Raw genomic sequence first — 16344 nt, 5'->3', positions numbered from 1 at the left:
CCGGGCACTAAGAAATGCCTTAAAAATTGTGTCCATCAACTGTGCATTCCTTTTGCGACAGCGCCCATCAAAGGAAGCCATAATGTTCGAAGTTCACCATTCACATCGCATTCAGTGTTCACATTCCCTGATTGACAGCCGCTGTTGTCTATACAACCGATAGCGAGTAATTAAAAAAAATATTTGCCAGTTAAGCACTCTGGCTAGCTAGTACTTGGGACATTCGATAGCGCCATGTTAGTTCTAAGCGAGTTTCCGTGGAGTTGATACTCGAAGGTAAGTTTAGGTGACGAATGATACTGTGTATTGCTATCGGAAAATATTTTTCTTGATGGCCATGTAAAAAAGCAGCGCATTATTGTGGTGTACGTTTTGCTGCGCTTTTGTTGTGCACCTTTTTCTGTAAAGGAGCACAGCTTGACTCCACGAGTTCTTTCGCGACAAACAAAATTACTTGCACTACGAAACTCGCAGATCCAGTGGTAGAACTGCTTAGCTGCAGAAACAAAAGCGCGTTGGAACCTGAACAGAGTTAGAAAAAATCCTATAGAGGCTGCAAAAACACTTCATGTTAGGTACAAACCATTAGGTTCATTGCTTGTGTTCATAAGCAATAGACTATTCATTCTTGCCGGCTGGAGTTCTGCTTCAATGAAAAGAACACATGGCCGCAATTCCTTGCTCTTTCACTCTAGCGCTGCTGATTAGTGTCGTACTGATTTTATTTTGCCGTAAAACGCGGTGCTTGCTGTGATGCACAGAACTATTGTGTCTTACAGCACAAGCACACTGAGTAATTGTGAGTGTTGATGATGCAATCACAACGATGTGAGCTCCGGCTTCAGTTCCTCACTGTCAGGCGGCAAATCGTCCTGGTCTTTCATGGGGTAGCCAAAGCGGTTGGCGGCAGCGAAATCCTTCGACTCGGCGTCTAGTCGCTTCCAAAATGCGTCGTGGTCGATAGGAGGTCCTTGGCCTCCGTACTCTTCCGGCAGAGTCTTCGGAGAAATCTCCTCATGGAGCTTCTCAAAGTTGTCTCCGTGGAAGCGAATCTTGGTGATAAAAGAGTGCAAGGCACGAAAAAAAGAAAGTAAGTTTCCTGCAACGTAGATTTAATTGTTCACAAATGACAAAATACTCAATAATCATGAATCTTGCACTTAAAACGTGCTCTACATCGAACGCTAACACCTCCGCATTGCTTATATAAGAGGAAACCATTTCAACGAAGCCGCAAATTAATTTTCAAATGCAAAAAAAACTGAAAAAACAGTAAACACACCGCGCAAAATTTCTAGGTTATAGTTTAAGATGGAAGAAAAACTGCCACAATATTTTACGTGTGCTCAATTTGTTAACCACCGATAGATTTCATTAAAGTAATTGCGGCAAAGCCGTGAGGCTAACAATCACACAGATTTTCAATTAACAACGTTGACATTTCTTTGTCACAAACGGTAGGCACCTCTAGCGGCACGTCCCACAGCTAGAAGAGTAGTCAGTTATGACGTCAATCCCACAGTCGCACACGGCATGCTGCAGAGAGTCCTGACGACGCTTTTTGCCTTTAAGACTCGCGGAAACTTGCAAGCACAGCTGCTTGCAACAAACACAGTGCGTAGGAAGCCGTGAGCGGGCATGTTCGTTCAGGTCTGACCGTGTCTGGGTTCTGCGTCTCTTGGGCCGAGCTGTATTGACGGCCGTTTTGTTAGCTTCAGCATCGAAAAGCTCAATTTTCGGGACTTGTTTGGAACGTGCCCGTTCGCTCTGTACGCGCAGAATTCTACACTGAGCTTTGTCTTTACCTACACTATCGATACAAATAATTTCTACGTGGTGCAACATTTTGTCGCAGTTGTCCTTTTAAACGCAATTATCAAAATCGGTAACCAAAAAAGAAGTTTCAAAACGCGATGCCTCGAGCCCGTAGCGTCGTCAGCGTAAAAAAAGAAAGAAGCGAAAAAAGAAAGAAAGGAAGGAAGAAGGATGAAAAGCGAGTCGTAACATCACCATTAACAGTGATATCCGCCAAACACATCAAGGTCATCACCTATCGTCAGCAGCGCACTGCCCTTTGAGGGTTACATATTCATCCTCAAACAATTACTTATTTAATATCAATTCTGAAAGACGGCGTTTTTTTTCTCGCGTTTGCAAACATAAGAGGAACTAGGTATAAAGGGAGGCTCAGCAACTTCAATGCCTTAGTATACGGGCCACGGGAGCCGCAACACCGTTTCATTCAAGGCGCTTTGTGCAACCGATTGTGCAATTAAGCCAAATGCCACCCAATAGGCCACGCGTATAGTGTAATAAGTAAAGTAGAAAGAAAGTACGTCAGTTCGCTTACCCTTTCGGCCAGCTTCGCCTTGATGAAAGGCTTGATGAGCGCAAAAATTATGTCGAATGCGTACGATTGTCTCACTATGTGCACTGCCTTCATTCTCATCGGCATGCAATCCTGGAATGTAAAAAAAAGAAAAATCTATTACACCATGCGGGCGACCGCTGACAGTTGACATACCCGGGGAACAAATCTCAGTCTGCACTTTTCTTGAGGCGCATGAACAGCATGCCGTCAACGTTTCATTCCCCCTGAAATCAGGAGCTGCCACGTCGCGAGTTTCGTTGCAGGTCGTGCACTCCTGTGTGTCGAAACATCGAGGGACAGCTCGCGATCGCGGGTTTGATCCAGGCCGCGGCGACCACATTTCGATGGGAGCCAAATACAAACGGGCTCGTGTGCTTACATTTAGGCGCCCAAAAATGCACCCCGGGTGGCCAAAATTAATCGGCAATCCCCCACAATGGCGTGCCTCATTATCTGATCGTGGTTCGGGCACGCAAAATCACAGAATATATACTTGAACAGTCATCGTTAACTCTCTCTTAACTCTCGCTTTTTAGACGGATGTTGAAGACCGTTAAACTCACATCGCTGTGGGTGAAATAGCATGCGCATTCATACACACTACTAAAATCAGTGTTTCTTTTTTTGCGGAGGGGGGGGGGGGGGGAGGTAGAACAAACAAACGAGATATCAAAATATTCTGAACGGCTTTCTCAACTCTCAATTTTAACCAGTATTCGAGGCACGGGTAAAAAACATCTATACAGGTACCTTTATTCCGGAATGCATAAACTTAGAGTGTCGTCGTACGGAAGCACCACCGATTAGGTACAGGATTTTCTCAATATTTCCATACGCGTTTTGGCAGATTAAACGCGGTGTTCGGGAGCCTCCAATGTTGTAGCCACACGCAGAAAGACGGGCTCGCCCTGTCATAGTGTACCGATTAATGTAGCACGACCTCGAATTTCAGTGAAGATAGCAAAGTAACGTAGAATGCGCAATGACGCCCGTATAGACTGGGGGCAGCATGATAGCCGTGTCTTTCGATATCACAACCGACAAGCGCTCTCGCTCTTGTTGCCGCATCGAAGTGTATTTAAGTTTCGAGGGTACAAGTTCGCCTGAATAAACTGTTCGCTGTGTCTTGGGTCTTTCTACTTCCTGCCTCCTCGTCTTGCATCACTTTACCGCGATATTATTATAACTAACAATTCAAACTTCAAAGCCTTAGCTGCGACGTCATTGCACTATATATGCTAAAGCAAATGAGCTTTACAAGCTGGATTCGGGTAGTTTTCGTCTTCATTCAACCATAGCTAATGGGAGTACTTGTGACAGTGTACCTCAGAGATTATTTTACTTCGCGACTATCTAATATCCATCAGGTGCGAGCAGTGTTTACGGAGATTAGCTTGTTGCTACCTGGGGGATCTTGTCGTCACGCATTTAAGCACCTGAACTTTGCTGTAGAGACTCTTTCTAGAGAGGGAAATGAATCCCGCATTGACTGGGTGTCCGCACCTGGATATATTCCAGGGCTCTCCTGATGAGGCCGAAGCTCAGCGAGAGAATCTTGTCGGCCGTAAATTCGGCGTAGTCCAGCAAGAGCACAACTCCTAGGACCTGTGCTGCTGGGTCGGCCGCTATGTGTTCCATGCAGATGAGCCACGTGCACTGAAGGTCTACGTAAGGCAGCTCGTTCGGCATCCATACACCTGGAGTAATACAAGGTATGTGTATCATATCATTCTTTCATAATACAGCCAGAGGTCCTTATGGAAGCTGTCAACTTGTAAATTATGCTTCGTGTTTCTACTGGCGTGTAATACGAACCTCTGAGATAGGTGACCAAGCAAAGTTTTCTTTGAGATGTTTGTGCCATCTTGCCTGGAACCGTTCGCTTATACCACGAAAACTATACCAAGAAATATCACACACAACAATTGCTTTTCTTGCCACACACAAAACATCTCAAAACTTAAAAAAATAAGATGCAAGTGAAAAAAAAAGATACTCATTACTGTTCCATAATCTCAAAGCCAAGAGCTGTCATACGCTGAGTACATGCCAGGTGACGCCCCAATACCGGACCTCAGCAAGCACGGAGGTTTCACTAATTCTTGCAGTACCTCCGCCGTGCTAGCGCAAGTTCGTGAGCATGCGTTTATGAGCAAGAGAACTTATACGTAAGCTGCAGCATGTGCAAGAAAGACGATCTTGCTACGCTTTTCAGCCGCTATTCTAAGCGAAGGGCCTTTAATTTTTTTACATATGTTTCTTCAAAGTGCAGTAAAGTAAGCAGCCGAAATTTAAATATGAGGCTTGGTGCGATGACACTTCTGAACAACCATACCATGTGAAAGGCGGTCGACGATAGGAGCACAAGTCGGTCTAGTGCATTTTCTCTCTCTCTCTCTTTCTTTCTCTCTCTCTCATAGACAGCACAAACGTTCACGTGGTACCAAAGAATCATAGCATCTTGTCGTAGCCAGAAACGAAGTTTCCGCGGAGAGAATACGATATGGTAAGAAAGCAATGCAAGTAGGTTAACAAACATCGGACCTGTTTGGCTATCCTGCGCTAGCTTACTCCATAACTAAAGCATGGAACACATAGTGGCAGATTCAGTGTCAATATGTGATTTAAACCCGGCTCGTTCTTTCGTCAGTTGCGGCTACCTACAAAGCCAACACAGTTATACCGAAGTCAATGAATTCATCTCGGCAATTTCTTCTTCCATATTATTTTGTAGATATTGTACTAAATCTGTGGAGGCGACCAAGAAGGCTGAAAGATGCTTACGCACTTCCAAACATTTACCTTCATTTACAAATTCGAGCAGCTATTTCACAAATTTCATATACCCGAAGAAAACTCACATTACCAAGCTGAGGGTAGAAAGTAAAAGCTGCTCCGGCAGGAGCTTTCTTCGAAAATTTCAGTTCATAATATTTCCTGATTTTCTTGCCCAATTTCCGGTTTTCGCAGTGGTGAGCTGCTTTCCAGTGCTGTCTGTCTACTGAAGGCGTCGCAATCTACGGCAAAGTTGACAGTGCAGCAAGAGCAGTAGTCTGCCCGCAATGATTTTCCCAGGGTCTGCTTGAAGAAAACATTGAAGCTATAGAACACAAGTTGACTGCATAACGACATATAACTCGCCTGGTTTAGAAAAGATTATGGGACGCCCACGAACGTCTTTCTCGGGCGTCACCATCATCAGCTTGCGGCCCGCTGGTGGCGCCTTCCGCGGCAAAAAGTCCCGGAAGATGGACACGCAGGAAGCTCTGTTCCTGTAGTAGTTGCGGATAGTTTGGAGTGCGCCGTCCACGTTGTACTTGCGTACCCGCAGAAAACGCAGCAGGAACTTGGGATTTTTGTTTGCGTTGAGCTCCGCTTCCGCTGTAGCACAGAATGCGAAAACACGGAGTCTGAGTTTAAAATGAGCTGATTTCTTCATGTGTTAAAACTTCTTCGGACATGCAATGAACATCGGTCGAGACTACTAATCACCCAATTTCACCATTGAAAACAACATGCAGGTTTCCAGCGGTGCTTTAGAGAAACAAAAGACCCAATAAGCCTGGGATTGCATTTACAAAACTCCTATTACGTAGTATTTTCTGATTTGCCGGATGGACCAGCGTGATAGGCGATCACCGCGGTGGTGGTCAATTGCGGATGCCACGTAGATAAAAATTTGGAGGACGCTTAAGCCTTTAAGAGTGGAACGCGTTACCATTCAAAGACCCCTGACTGCTTTTCGTCCTTCCCGGCATTTACCCTCGCATTAAAAAAAAGAAAAGAAAACTGTAGCTTATGTAACCGTAACGTTTACCGGTAAACGCTTGCGGCGAACGCTATGCACAAAGGCAAGCTTTCTGGTAGATACGCGGCCTATTGCGCGGGTCGATGTCCTGTGATTGTTTCGCACTTTAAATATTTTAGTGTGTGAAGAGCTAACATAAAGCACATGCGCTGTCGGTGCTTTTTTTCATTACATTGGTTTGGGGGATTCCGTTCTCAAAATTCCGAGAAATAACTTTGTAAAGAATGAAAGACAAGGTATGAGCAACTTTGGTGGTAGAATAGTGGTTGGGTATGCGTGGTTCGAAATTCGGTACGCACTGCCTTTTTCCAAAGTGACGGTGCGGGACGCCAAGGCCAGATTTTCTGCGACTCGGGGCCCTTGAATCTCTTGCGTTAGAAGAAGCTTTGTCAATACGGGGCCCCGCAAAAAGTTCTTACACTGTAGAATTTTTCTTAAAGGTAGATGACAGTCAATGGCAATGGCGGACGTATTACCAACGAAGGTATCTGGCCAATAGTAAACAGCATTTACGAACGAAATGCTTTACTCATACGTCCTCCGGGCCCGAATTCACAAAAACGTTCTTACGGTAAAACGGTTCATCAGAACAGTTGCGACCCAATGGGTATGTTAGACATCATTAGTAAACGCGACTGGCCTAAGGAAAACCGCCCTTACGAACGAAAAGGCTCTGTGTATTCGTCCACTAGAATTTATAACTTACTAATCAAAGAGGTCAATCGTGGCAGGAAGCCTGCACTTGTTTACAAGTTACGGAACCTAATATAACTTCAGATAGCTCGTTGTTAGGCTACGTGGTTCGTGCCGTAAAAGGAAAATCAATGAACTGGAATCTGAAGACGAGTGAACAGAGGTAGAAGGAGTAGACAGGACAGCTGATAACCTATTTAGGTCAGATCGCTGAGTATTGCTCAACGTAGGCAACGTTAAAATTAAAGAGGTGCTTCGAAAACTGCTGAAAAATCTGGGGCAGAATCAATTAAACATTTTGTTCGTAAGTGCCGTGTGTGATTGGCCGGCCGCCTTCACTAATAATTTGTCTGGCATTGCTACTGGCTGGTGCCTGCTCTTGCGACCATTTCCAGCGCGATAATGCTTTGTTGAATATTGGCCTATAGTATTACTTTTTTGTTGACTAACTAAGCGTTGTTATAGGAAGGCACCAGTTCTTGCGTTCACAAAGCGCATTACTTTAGAACGCGCAAGTTGGTACGGATTCACGTTACCGAAAGGCGGGTGTGCAAATAAGGACGCATGTAATGACGAAAACAACGACAACAACACAAGCCCCAACGTTCTTGCTGTTTTTTTCTTTATCTTATTTGTTTCCGCTTTCGCACGCTTGCTTTCAGTAAACGGCTCTATCAGTGTCGGTTTGTGACATCTCAAGTTTATATAATTCGTACTAACCTTTAATTCGAAACAATTTTGAAGATTTGGTTGCCTTATACAGCTACCATGATGAGTATCTAGTGCTGGAGTGGAGCATGCATCATCAGGCCTTTCACCTGGCGCAAGCACGTTACTGAAATTCTCAACGTAAAATGCGTGAGAAAAATTGTATACGACTTACACACTACCTGCGGACATGATAGAATCGGACTGTAATTTGAATATACGAGAAAACATAATTATGTTACACAGAAACTAAAAGAAAGAACCCTTATTCAGCTGCCGTTTCCTTTTCGGTGAGTACAGACTCAAAACTTGCGACCAACTAGAGGCTAACGGCTTCACTGTAAAACATGCCGCACATTGTCACCTTCCAAGAGCTGCGTGAGCTTCTCGAGCGCATCCTGTCTCTTAGCTTATGTCTCGCCCAGCTCTTCTTCCGCTATCCGCTGCAACTTGAAAGGTAGAGCGCCCACCGAAGTGTCGTGCACGTCATCGACGGACTTCTTGGTGTACACGCCGGACATTGCGAGGTGTGGACGGTGGCGGCCGCAGCAGAAGAGTCAGCGCGCCTACGTGTCACTCTCGAAAGCCGGGAAACCTTGCGAGAGTGAGAGTTGCGTCAGACTGCGCGGATGAAATGGTCACTCGTGGCCATGCAAAGATCCCTCCACCCCTCCCTTTCCCCCGAAGACGAAAATGTTTGCGCAAACAGCGGGCTCCGGGGAACAGGTTACAGGGAGATACTAGCGAGAGCAAGTCGCAGTGAAGGCGGCAGCCTTGAAAGATATTATCGCAGTGCCTGATGCATACTTTCAATGAATGGGAAACGAGGGGAGGCGCAATTTCCTGCGCGCTGTGTCCTGGCTTGCTGCGCGCTACGCGTTGCTCCAGGTCAGCTGGCTGTACTGCGTGGTTTATCTGGATCGTATTGATTGCGCTTCGCGTAATTCGAGTACGCGGTGCATGTTATGCGGCCTTGCATTGACGTATCAGTAGGCCACTTTTTTTTTTATTGATATGATATAAGGAGATGTTGGCGCACAATTTAAGGCGCTGGCTACTCCTCATCTCTTGAGTGGTTCCGTCATACATCGTACAGGGTTCAAGGTTACATATCAAATAGTCTTTTCACACAAGCACCAGGACTTATCACGCAACGTTTCCACGGGAAGACTATGACGTAAGGAATACATGGTACATACAATATATAATGCAAATGTCTCCACACTTATTTAGATGAAAGTCTCAAAAGTACAAAAGATATTGTCGCCTAATAACACATTGTCTAGTCAGCGGGTGGTACATAGATCGTGTAAATGCATTATCACATACAGTCTCAACAGAACAGTCAACATAACATAATTCACAAACAGATGGATATATACAGTGAGAATGAAATGAAGGCAACAATGAAAGCGCTAATAACGTCCAGCAATGCCGCTGTCTTCAAGAAAAGTCTTTAGTGCTTTTAAACCACTCTTCTGCAAGGCCGATTTTGGCCAAGGGTCCAAAAGTTTCCTTAAACTGAAAAGTCTGCGGTCTAATTTAATTAGCGCTGATTTAAGTCGGCTTCTTGGTGTGTCGTGATGTGGGCAATCTAGAAGGAGGTGATATATATCTTCGTCTACAAATCCACAATCACATTCGGGGGTTTCCGCACGGCCAATTCTGTGTAAGAAATGCTTTGTGTAAGCAGTGCCTAGCCTTAATCGATGAATAAGGGTTTCCATAGTTCTATCTAATGACAATGAAAATTTGAATTCAATAAATGGATCAAAATGGCATAAGTCCGAGCTCTTAGAATTCTGGTCAAACCAAGTGTTTCTAGACAATTTGAGAGACGTTGTCCTTATAATGCAGCGTAATTCATCTTTTGATAGTGGAAGCGGAGCTGTATCATCTTTTAGGTGTGCTTGTCGTGCTGCTTCATCGGCTGCTGTGTTGCCAGGAATGTCGCAATGCCCTGGTATCCACTGGAATGATATTGCATGTTTCGCTTCGCTTGCCTTTGTGAGGTTTTTAAGTGTTTCATATATTATACTGTCACTGAATGTTTTCCCCTTTGTGTTGCAGAGTGATGTTAGAGCCGCCTGTGGATCGCTAAAAATTACCGATTTTTGCGCATCTCTTACTGACAATATAAATTTTATCGTACATAGGATTGCGAACAGTTCAGCCGTTGTAGACGAAGTCGCACGAGATAACTTGAATGATTCTTGTTTGTTGAGGTGCGGTATAATGAATGATGAAGTTGAAGAGGTTGCTGTACTGGAGCCATCTGTATAGACGTGTGTGTATCCTGAATACCGCATATATATCTGGTACAGCGCTAGCTGTTGAGCAGCTCGAATGAACATTTCTCTTTTGCTGAATATCCCATCTACTGACAATTCGATTTTTGGAACTGTAAGCAGCCATGGAGGATATTCGATGTCTGAGTTCCAAAATTCATTTCTTGGCAATATGTGAAGATTTTCTTGAATTTCTATATGAACATAACTTCTATCTCGTTTCATTATGTCTAGAGCCAATGGGTGGTTTTTATGCTGGGTTTGAAGACGGAAATAATGCCGGCATATTTCTGTTCGCATAACTGGAAATGGTGATTGGCGAGCCTCAGCTATTACAATAGAACTAGAAGGCCCTCGTGGAACTCCTAGACATAAGCGTAGTCCTCTAGCTAAAAGTCTTTGAAGTCGCTCTTCTGACGTGTGGGAAAGTCCATGTAAGATGGGTGCGGAATACGCAACTTTTTGTCGTATTAATGCATTGTATACAGTTAGCATGGACGATACTGATCCACCCCATGATGTGCCTGCAAGTCTGCGGAGTACAGTCACTACGGCATTGACCTCGTTTTCGAGTTTCTTTTTGTGGGGTGCCCAGGATAGCTGCCTATCAAGTATTATGCCTAGAAATCGATGCTGTGTGATAATCATTAGAGGGTGTCCTTCCAGATTAAGAGCGAAATTTTTTAACTGCCTTCGAGTGAAGGGTAATACAGCTGTCTTTGTGTGTGATAGTACCATTCCTCTCTCTCTCAAAAATTTGTTGATTATATTTATGCCGTCTTGCAATGCCATTTGAAGTAGTTGAGTATTAGACCCAGATGTCCAAATACACACATCATCTGCATACAGTGAAAATTTTAACTGTGATGGCAGCCTTCTTGTTAAATCAGCCATGACGCAGTTAAAAAGGAAGGGGCTGAGTACGCTTCCCTGTGGTACTCCCTGTTTGACAACATGTTCAGCACGCTTTCCTTCACCCGTCTGAACAAATATTTTGCGACCTGATAGAAATTCAGAAATCCATCGCAAGGACCTGCCAGACAGACCAAGTTCCAACATGCTTAGCAAAACATGAACGTGACTAACAGTGTCAAATGCCCTCTTGATGTCTAGGAATACTGCTATAGTCATGTTCCCACGTGCACGCTCGTACTCCACACAGGTTACTATATCTAATATTGCATCCATTGTGCATCTATGTTTTCTAAAACCTACTAAGTAGTTGGACAGCACATTCGTTTCATTACACCACCATTGAAGTCGCGCGTCAATCATTTTCTCGACTACTTTGCATAAACAACTTGTCAAACTAACAGGGCGGAAGGAAACAAGGCACAAGGGCGTCTTACCAGGTTTTAAAATTGGTATCATTCGAGCGACTTTCGAGTGGGGCCGTGTGGGGACGCAAGGATCTGCGTGTCCACAACTCCCCTGTGTACAATAATGTTATCACCAACACCACCGAAAACTGTCATCATCAATGGCTCATACCCGCGGAAGCAATGGCTCAAGCAAGCAAGCAAAAAAATTCCAACGTTTTGGCACAGGAGATTCAGGACACAGTGGAGATATTATCCGTTACAGTACGTGTACAATGGATACGTCGCAATGCACATCCCACACAAGCTTTAGCGCATGCGGCGAGCCATAACAAACCTTCGCGTCCACTTCAACTGGCCCCCACCTCTCCGGAGACAAGGCTCCTCACAGAAAAAGAACACCTTCGGCGCGCCACGCGAGCACTCCTCCCACCGTGTGGCACCGACCTCCCTCGCGGCCTAGCGCGCTGGGAAGAGGTCTTGTTAGGAAGGTTACGCCTCCGCGTCGCCCTCACCCCTGCGGTAACCTGGTCGTGGTCGGCACAGTACCGTGCCTCCATCAGCGATTCCTGCCCCTTCTGTCCCGCTCCTGTCTGCGAGGTGGACACTGGGAACCTCCTCTGGACTTGCCCTTCTCTACATGCCCTCCGCCAGAAACACCTGCTTCGATGTGGACCATCCCCAGGTCGGCCGCCAGATGTAGAGAGTTGGATCTTGGGGCCCCACCACCGGACACCGGACATTGCTGGACTTCCTCCGCGAATCCGGAGTGTATCTGCATGTTTAAATATTTCTTTATGCCAGAAGGCACGCTGTCGCAATAAAAAAAAATGCAATGGCTCATGGATGGAATAACTCATTGCCCCGTAAGGACACCTCCCCTAACACGTCCAGATCGGACATCGAGTGTGAACGCACTTCTCGGCACTGGCAAGTGACCACAAGACAGCGGTCATCGTTGTCGGTGATCTTAAAGTGGACATTGCCAAGCCGCAAAACAGGTGGTTTGTCCAGTTCGTTAAATTAAATTAAAAGGTTTAACGTGCCGAAACCACTCTATGATTATGAGGCACGCCGTAGTGGAGGACTCCGGAAATTTCGACCACCTGGGGTTCTTCAACGTGCACCTAAATCTAAGCACACGGGTGTTTTCGCATTTCGCCCCCATCGAAATGCAGCCGCCGCGGCCGCGATTCGATCCTGCGATCTCGTGCTCAGCAGCCCAACGCCATAGACACTGAGCAACCACGGCGGGTGTCCAGTTCGTGGCCGACTAGTTTGCCTTGATGTGCTTCGCTGATGCCACTCAGCCAGCAACAACACATGGAACGTGTATTGATCTTACGTTGGCAAAGAACGTTTCTGCGGTTAAAACTGAAAATTTAGCCATATATCATCGTGACCAGGAAGAAGTGGTGACGAATGTTACAAAATAAAATGTTTGCCAAAGTTTACTGTTTGTCTCGTCGCCATAACGTAGGTGGTGGTCCTCCCACAGCTTCGCTGTCCAACCACCTTCACATGGTGGAATAGGTCCTGATTTTTTAATTTTATTTTTCGTTGAATAGCTTAGCTAACGTTCGCTGGGACACGGTATACTTCGCCGTATATGCAATGCGTACCGCACAAGATCTGAGTTCGACCTGCGAGATATAAGCTCGTCTAAGAACACCGATCAGATGCTGTTTCATGTCTCGTAGATTAGGTCTGCCTTTGCCTACTATCTAATACATTGTGTTACCATATGTCGTAAATAACACAATTTCCTCCATCGAAAAATCAAGATTGGCTTTTCCCTTCGCTAGCGCAGGCCTTCCCGGGGCTGCTGAACTTTACCTCGCTGCGGTAGCGACCGCGCAATCGAAATACTTGCGTCAGCAAAAGACGGCAGACCGAACGTGGTCGGCCTTGAGACCGGCGAAGGCCGGGTGCAAAGCAAGCGCATTAATGCATCTCATTGTGGTTTTACCTTTGAATACCGAAGCATGGGCTGCTGCGTTGCTTGATGGGAAACCCAGGTAAGAACGATAGTGTACGAAAAGAAACAAGCTCTATATATACTGTAGCGTGCAGGAACGTGCAAATAAAAGCGGTAAAAAATGAGGCGGTTTAAATATAAGACGGTTTTGCGTGCCAGATAACACGATAGCATTATGAGGCTAGCCATTCTGGATGACTCCGGATTAGTTTTTTTACCACCTCAGGTTATTCAACGCTCACCCAACACACGGTGCGGGCGTTTCCGTAATTCGCTCCTCATGAAATGCAGCTACCGCGGCCAGGCTTCGATCCCGCAGCCTTGTGCTTAGCCGTGCAATGGCACCGAGCCTAAGCCAGTACGACAGCCGACACCGACACTCCTGTCTGCTAGTTAGTACTGAAAGAAGCCAACGCAATGCTTACGTAGAACTTTTTTCTTTTGTGTTTATTCGCTGCTCGGACACTAGTAGTCCAATAGTAGTCGTTTGTTGTTTATAAAAATAAATGAATGAATGAATAAAAATGAAGGGAAAGAAAATACTGCTGACCACATTGTAACTCTGGCACACTCTGCCCACACCTGAATGGTGGTCAGCTCTGAGGACGCGGGGTTGGCAGGAGTGGGTGTAGAATAATAATAATAATAATAATAATATTTGGGGTTTTACGTGCCAAAACCACTTTCTGATTATGAGGCACGCCGTAGTGGAGGACTCCGGAAATTTTGACCACCTGGGGTTCTTTAACGTGCACCTAAATCTAAGCACACGGGTGTTTTCGCATTTCGCCCCCATCGAAATGCGGCCGCCGTGGCCGGGATTCGATCCCGCGACCTCGTGCTCAGCAGCCCAACACCATAGCCACTGAGCAACCACGGCGGGTTGGGTGTAGAAGAACATGGAAACAGGACATAGTAAGGAAGATAACTATTAACGTATATAAAACAGAGACGTTAGGTAAGATTTATCCATAGTTCACATGTGCGGCGACTTCCTCGAGAGAGTTCGTCACCCGGCCCCGCACACCGGTCCGGTTAGAACACAACGCGAAGGAACTTCCAAGGCAAAACTGGCCACGTGACTGAGAATTTCCTTCACTGACCAGCTTACCTTGCTGACAGACGGCTGTATTCAAATGGATAGTTAGTCACCTATCGCCGAATGGATGTTCTTCTTTCATCCTCGGACCCTATTTCCATAGCTATCCATGCTGATAGCAGTCTGTATTGGTCTCCTAGTGGGAGTAGTATGCGTGTTATGCCCGGCTTAGAAAAAGAAGACCTAGCAGCCTGCAGCAATGCTATCGACAATGTTCTAGGTCCGATGCCATTTAACAGACACCTCACGTTGTAATACGCATGCGCTCTATCTGATGTACACACACAGCTCATATTTGTGCCGCGTTACTGGCGAAACCGTGTTCCATGTAGTCTCGACAGAAAACAATGAAATGATCAGCTTGAACGCAATAAAAACACATACTTATTCCCCATGAAAATAAAGATAGGCTGATAATAATGAAGATTAGACTGCGTTGACAGAAATTGAATTATTGCTAAACTAACGCCCAATGAGAACCTTATCGAGTCAATTGTAAGAAACGACGCTAACACTATCTCATGTCTTGAAAGGTCTATGGCTACTCTCTCTCCCTGTAGTCAACGCTGTTGAAACAGAGTACGATTCTAAGAAAGAAGCGACACCAGGACGATGGAGACGAAGACAAATTTGTCTTGACGCCTTCTGGAAGCGGATTCACAACAAATAAGTTTCGTAGCTACCATCAGCTCACTATGTCAGTTGCACTTCTTCAAGTAAGGCGAAAGGCGGAGATGTCGTGCTTATTATGAACGCAAAACTGCAAGAATATTGTGGAACCTGGCTGCAATCGAAGAAACATTTCCGGGTCGAGACAATCACTTCGTCTGTCTCTCTTTAAAAATCCATAATCAAAGAAGAAAAGCAACTCATAGAACGGTTAACCTGAATGTTTCTTTAAGCGTTAAATGTAGTGCAGGCAAGGGTTTCTCGCTCCCGATCTCGAGCTCGTCGGTTCGCTTGCGGGTCTGAAGGTCCTTCTCCCTCCATGACGTTTCGTTGCATGTGATGTTTTATAGCATTGGCGTTTAAGCTACGCTCCTCCTCGGTGATCAAAACGAGAACAAGGTGCCAACGGAGTCAACAGAGCAGGAGCCAACGTTTCGACAAGTGGACTTGTCTTCTTCAAGGCGACATATGCTTTCCTCGCCACAGTATATATAGGTGGGATTTCCATCTCCCGCCTTCCCCGCGTTTCCGCTCCTCCTCGAAGCTCGAGAGCTCAATCACTCAAGGTGATATGACGTCGACGACGGCATCACGGCGACGGCATGACGCAATGGGATGACGACGAAATGATATGGCGAAAGTAAAACGTCGACCGCGTGACGTAGTCGGCACGAGGACAATTAGATGACAACGAATAGATGCCGATGGTGGCGTGAAGATGGCTGTTTGACGACGCATATGTGGCGAAGATGATGTGATGGCGACAGCACGATGGGAATCGGATGACGAAGTGGGGGAATGACGATGACGAAACGACCCCAATTGCGTCACGACGACGACACGATGACAACAATTGTGTGACAACGGCGGCATAATAACGGTTAAATGACCACAGCGCGATTTGGATGGAATGACGAAAAAGCAATGACCTCGATATGACGACGACGACGGCATCCCGAGAAGTGGATGACGTTTCTGAAGACGAGTACACGACGACAGCACGACGACGACTACATAAGCACAATAGATGACAACGACTGTATGACGACGAGTGCGTGACGACGACTGTATTATAAGAACCTGGTGACGAAGCTGGAATGAGGACAATGGAACGACCACAATGGCAGCACCACGACGCTATAACAACGAATCCATCACGAGGAGTGTATGACGACGACGCCATGACGACGACAGCGCGACAACGCCGTGGTAATCACTCTTCAATGACGACAGCATGATTACGATGGAAACTGCGTGCATGTTCTTTTTTACTGCACCTGTAATCGACAATGCAGTGTTAGCTTCAATAAAAGCTGGAACTTGAAAACAGGCTAGCGTTCCAGGCAACAGGCTAGCGTAAGTGCACATGATACTTCCTACTGGACGTAACAGGTGGTAGCAGCACACATCA

General features: G+C 45.8%; 1 protein-coding gene across 2 annotated transcripts; it reads right to left on the bottom strand.

Annotated features, from left to right (window-relative positions):
* Positions 1 to 13251, bottom strand: LOC135916031 (clavesin-2-like). Of its 2 annotated transcripts, none has more exons than XM_070538137.1 (7): positions 13157 to 13251; positions 11703 to 11962; positions 7937 to 8175; positions 5547 to 5752; positions 3875 to 4068; positions 2351 to 2461; positions 1 to 1052 (listed from the first exon to the last, which is right to left on the bottom strand). In XM_070538137.1, exons 3-7 carry the CDS (start codon positions 7975 to 7977, stop codon positions 819 to 821), a joined length of 786 nt encoding a protein of 261 aa, XP_070394238.1. In that variant the 5' UTR covers positions 7978 to 8175; positions 11703 to 11962; positions 13157 to 13251; the 3' UTR covers positions 1 to 818. The 2 variants fall into 2 exon arrangements, with proteins under 2 accessions (XP_070394238.1, XP_070394239.1); XM_070538138.1 differs by having other exon boundaries at positions 5513 to 5752; positions 7945 to 8175.
* Positions 13252 to 16344: the final 3093 nt, after the last annotated feature.

The sequence above is a fragment of the Dermacentor albipictus genome, chromosome 4 (genome assembly GCF_038994185.2).
Source record: "Dermacentor albipictus isolate Rhodes 1998 colony chromosome 4, USDA_Dalb.pri_finalv2, whole genome shotgun sequence".
Taxonomy (NCBI): Eukaryota; Metazoa; Arthropoda; class Arachnida; order Ixodida; family Ixodidae; genus Dermacentor; species Dermacentor albipictus.
Note: the sequence above shows the minus strand (reverse complement) of the source record. Positions and strands in the feature narration are given on the sequence as shown.

Bases quoted from the DNA above. Each gene is read 5' to 3' on its own strand.
- LOC135916031 (XM_070538137.1), bottom strand. From the start codon at position 7,977: ATGCGCTCGAGAAGCTCACGCAGCTCTTGGAAGGTGACAAT. The intron at 4,069-5,546 runs GTTCGTGGGCGT...GTATTACTCCAG, and splicing joins TGGTGACGCCCGAGAAAGAC to GTGTATGGATGCCGAACGAG. The intron at 2,462-3,874 runs GTGCGGACACCC...TTTACATTCCAG, and splicing joins GAGCCCTGGAATATATCCAG to GATTGCATGCCGATGAGAAT.